The sequence below is a fragment of the Penaeus chinensis genome, chromosome 19 (genome assembly GCF_019202785.1).
Source record: "Penaeus chinensis breed Huanghai No. 1 chromosome 19, ASM1920278v2, whole genome shotgun sequence".
Classification (NCBI taxonomy): Eukaryota; Metazoa; Arthropoda; class Malacostraca; order Decapoda; family Penaeidae; genus Penaeus; species Penaeus chinensis.
This window is the reverse complement of record NC_061837.1, coordinates 32121594-32126593: the sequence shown is the minus strand read 5'-3', so window position 1 is coordinate 32126593 and position 5000 is coordinate 32121594. Positions and strand designations below refer to the sequence as shown.

The 5000-nt window shown below is 38.2% G+C and overlaps 1 protein-coding gene across 2 annotated transcripts in view; it reads right to left on the bottom strand.

The window, feature by feature from the left end:
* LOC125035104 (RAB11-binding protein RELCH-like) overlaps nucleotides 1–2781 on the bottom strand; it is an 85562-nt gene extending 82781 nt beyond the window's left edge. For both annotated transcript variants that reach the window (XM_047627261.1, XM_047627260.1), the window contains exon 1: nucleotides 2454–2781. In XM_047627261.1, coding sequence (XP_047483217.1) covers nucleotides 2454–2745 — 292 coding nt within the window. In that variant the 5' untranslated portion in view covers nucleotides 2746–2781. The remainder of the gene's footprint in view (nucleotides 1–2453) is intronic.
* Nucleotides 2782–5000: the final 2219 nt, after the last annotated feature.

Here is a 5000-nt window from a genome sequence, read left to right as displayed (position 1 = left end):
TTCCGGTCTTAGTCCCTTTATTTTGTTATTTCATCACGCCATCTTGTAGCTGGTCTGATCCTTGGCCTCTTTATGTTATCTATAACCAGTCTGTTACTTTCTTGGTACATCTGTTGTCCTGTCTCCCACATATATGACCTTTTTTATGCTCCCAAGTATATCTTCCACTTTTGTCTATTCCCTGGTTGTTTCTGATCTGTAGGTCATAATTGGGAGGATGCATTGGTTAAAGACTTTTCTTTTTGAACATAATAAAAAGAAGCCACTCAGTATGCTACTGTTTCTGCTGAAGGTGCTACAGCCTAGACTGATGTGTCACTTAATTTCATCTTCGCTAGATGTGTTTGTCTGTACAAGTTGCACTAGGGTGTATATATACTTGTCCACTACCTCTAGCTCTTTGCCTTGTACATGTATCTGTTCAAATTGAACTCTACTGTTGAACATGATCTTAGTCTTTTTCTTGTTCATCCTAAGTCCAACTTTCAGGCTTTCTCTATTCAGATCATTTATTAGTTGCTACATTTCATTTGCAGATTCACTGAAGAGAACAATATCATCTTCAAATCATAGATTGATTAGGAATTTGTCCCTTATTTTGATACCCTTTCTGTTCCATTCTAGCTTCTTGAATATTTCCTCAAGGCAAGCTGTAAACAGTTTGGATGGGATGGTATAGTTCTGTCTAACACCTTTTTTAATTGGTATTTTATCGGTCTTCGTGTGGAGCTTGATGGTTGTTGTCCCATCTTCATATGTATCTTCCAATATTTTACAATATACCTCCTCTATTCCCAGTCTTCGAATAGCTTCTAGTACTGCTGGTATTTGTAAAGAGACAAATGCCTTTTCGATGAATGCTATACACAGGGGTTTCCTATATTTGTTTATTTTTTCCCATATATGGGTGAGCATGTAGATGTGGTCCGTTGTTGAGCATCCAATGCTGAAGCCAGCCTGTTCTCTAGGCTGGTTATAATCCAGACTGTCAGAAATGCGAGTTGTAATGAAGCCAGCCTGTTCTCTAGGCTGGTTATAATCCAGACTGTCAGAAATGCGAGTTATAATGAAGCCAGCCTGTTCTCTAGGCTGGTTATAATCCAGACTGTCAGAAATGCGAGTTGTAATGACTTTTGTGAACACTTTGCATTTTTCGAGGCTTTCAGAGTTTTCCCCATTAAGAACGCATTTGTTAAAACGATTGGATAGTTTCACTGTTGCAATTTCCCCTGCATCTATTATAAGGTCTGTACTAATTCTGTCTTCACCTGGTGTTTTCCATCTTTTCATGCCTTTATGCACTCTTTTTATTTCTTCTGTTGTGATGTTAGATATCAATCTTCGCTTCTATCTGTGGCTGTTCATTTGAGTTGTATAGATCCCTATAAAAGTCTTCCCCTGGACCCCCATCCTCCCTCTACAATGCACGCTATCTTAACATCAAACCCAACAACCTAGCCGTTGGACCCTCAACATGGTGTACCATAATCAGATGCAATACAATTTTACAAACAGGAAATCAATCTTTTCCTACACATCTTAATTCAAACACCAAAATTTTCATTCATTCCTTGAATTGTTAGACTTACTTGGTATCTTAACTGCACTTTTTTTCATCACTTGGGGCACTTGATAAGCTCTGGTATCATACTAAGATGGATACAAAAGTTTAGTTCTGCTACTATATTCTTTCAAAAATGACCCATAATTGACACAATAGTGTAAACAAAATATTTCTTGATCGAGCTTATTGCAGAATGAAGCCTCACAGATTTGTCAAAAATCCTGGTCATGAAAATGTGAATGTAGAGAATGTTATTGTAAATAATTGTGTAAATAACAACTAAAAGAAAAAGAAGAAAAAAGTAAAGTAAAAGACAAATTCAGTGTTTTGTTTACTAAAGAGTAGGAAAGGATATCTGATAGCAATACAATTTTGATTACTTTCCACTTGAAACTGAAGTTCATAGAATAGAAGTTTCTTAGATGGCTGTGACTACATTTACGGTACCATGATGTGATGTCTACTATTTTTCCAGGAGTTCCATTGACACAAGCACAGTGTGGGTTTTTCAAACTCTGCTTTAATCTCGAAGCCCTGTCATAGGTAGAGCAAGAATTCCACACTACACATGCATGACCAGAACTCCCGTAAAACTAGTCAACAGACATCGCATTACTTTATTATGAATATAGTCACTTCATTGTGACAAATATGGACTAGAAGTGTCAATGAATTTATTTATCTATTAGCTGTTTTCCTTATACTCTGCAGCTGCTACAGACTAAACTATTAGCTCAAATCCTTCCCTACTAGGATATGCACAGGACATCACATCAAAATGAATGAGAAGTATAAACTTAGAACATCACCCACAGATGCGCTGCTGGAAGTGGATAGCCCTCTCTTGGTAATATTTATTGTGGCCAAGCATGTTACAATAAATACTCACGCAGTAACTGCCCGCCTTGCTGAGCTGAAGACTGCAATTCGACATTTGTCTTAGAGGTGTTCTGCTCGAAGTTTGAAGGATTTGAAAAGTAATCTCTCAGTCTTGGCAGCTCGAAGCCCGCCTCGGCCAGCTCAGTGTGCAGCTCCAAGGCTGTTAATAACAATTTATCTTGTAATAGTTTTGATGCGACATCATCCCATGCTAAATATACACATCGTTCTCGGTTTTTAACATCTACAAAAGTTCCTTTATCTTCAAGTGCCTCAGTATGTGTACTATTGGTTTCCGCCATAGTCAACAACACTAACTTCGGTAGGATACGAACGTAATCAATTTCGCTATTATCAGCTGACTTTTATTATTGAAACAATTTGATTTAACTTTCCATAATGGATCACATATTAAAAAAAACTGTGAATCATTTAAGCTATTATTATCTTTCTTACAATGAGATGTGCTTCCGAACGTTAAGGTAGGGTTCAGTTCATATGGTAGTTCTTAACCCAATGCCGCCGGGGAAAATTAAAAAAAAATAGGGAAATGCTGTGCTCGTTTTTTAATATCTTTTGTGCAATGTCTCTTAATGTTTGCTTAGCCACAAAGGATTCAATTAGTAGACCTTGTGACCTTGCCTGATTTCACCTTTCCTTGAATTGGCGGGAAAAACATATTTTCTACTAGTGCTATGAATATCGATGGTGATATTTTTATTATAAACATTATCATTACTATGATGTTATAAACTTTAGTAACAGTAAAATAAGATAAAGTAAAACGTTTTCGTAAATCAAAGAAAAAGGTAAACGGGCGAGGCAGGCAGTACTCGTAATTGTTTCAATGGAAAATTAGTACAAGTGTAGCCATCCATGTATAAAAACAATTAAACCAGTAAACTCACAGGGGCATGGCATACACGTACACGGCATGCCCGTCGACCTTGGGTTAAATGAAAAGCAATAAAAAACGAAAGGAAAGCAGAGATATCTACTACTATATTTTACAGAAGAGTATGTGACCACTAATGATTCCTTATAACTCACATAAACAACCGTCATAGACGCTTCTCAATATGCCTTCACAAGAAAATGCTCCTGGTGGAGAATTTCAAGAGTAATATATATATATATATATGTGTGTGTGTGTGTGTGTGTGTGTGTGTGTGCGTGTGTGTGTGTGTGTGTCTGTGTGTGTGTGTGTGTGTGCGTGCGTGCGTGCGTGCGTGCGTGCGACGCACGCACGCACGGTGTTTCAATAAATCCGACTTTTTCAGAATCATTCAGCAAGTTGCTAAACAGGTGCCTACTATGCTTAAATGACGACATGCAAAATATTAGACAAATAAAAAAATATCTACTATTCGCAATTTTTTATTAAAGTATAATACCATTTCCGGCGCTGGGATGAGGTGCGGTTACCCGCATGACCCACGGAAGGGCATTTCGGTTCATCCGACATTATGGCAGAATCAAACATAGGGTAACTTAGGTCATTGCGAATGATTCCTGGGGACTTCCGTAAAGAGTCCCAGTCACTATGCATTTCCATATAAACTTGTGCTACCTTAATAATGCACATTACTCGCTCGCCTACATTGTGGTGACGATCTCGTCAGTGGCAATATGGCACTTCGACGTGGTGGTTTGCGTAGTGCCGATACACGTATACTGAAAGAGTTTGGTACCATTGATGTTTTGCCACCTAGACCACTGACGAAGAGTGACATTCTTGTTCGATACTGTGCGTTAAAAGGACATGGTAACCAGACACTAAAAGGATGCTCAAAATATAGCTTGCCATGCAATAATTAGGCTATTACGGAATCTCAGATTTTATCCAAGTTGCAGGCGGAAATTGCTGTGCTGTATAGCAAATTCGGCATTAAGACAACATCACCTTGGTATATGAAAGAAAAAATAAAGAAAATAAAGAAAGAGTACTACGACTCCATCAAAAATATAACACTGAAGACGAAATTCTCGAAAACTGTGATTGTGTCATTCAAGGCAAAGAAACAACCCCGAGAAATCCTCAAGGAAGATATAGATTGGTATGATGCAAAAGTACAAGGAAGCAATGGAACACTCGGAAGTGTTGATTATCAGACGCAAAGACGGGAATTTAACAGACTGAAACGGAAGCAGACCAACAATGCAGAAGTCCCATTTATATGCAACAGTGAAGATATTGCAGAAATGTCTTTTGAAAATTTAGAGTTGAGCTATGACGACCTGGAATTCGAAGTTACAACTGCAGGCACTACTCCTGAGGAAACTGTGGAATACATGAGAACACCACGAGTGAAATGCAAAAAAATATGACTGGTCAGAAGTGGCTAAAACGGCAATTAGGTACAATGTCTCGTGGGAAGCCGTTCATGAGATCTTTGCTGCTTATGCTAGGACAACAGGCATCCCACTGAGTCAAATCCCCTCTGACACAACAATTCACCGATACATGAAATCGGTGACAGTTAACATGCGATATACACATTTAGATCAGGTAAATGAGGAGAGTAAAACTCTAGTTCTTCAGTTTGATGGAAAAGAT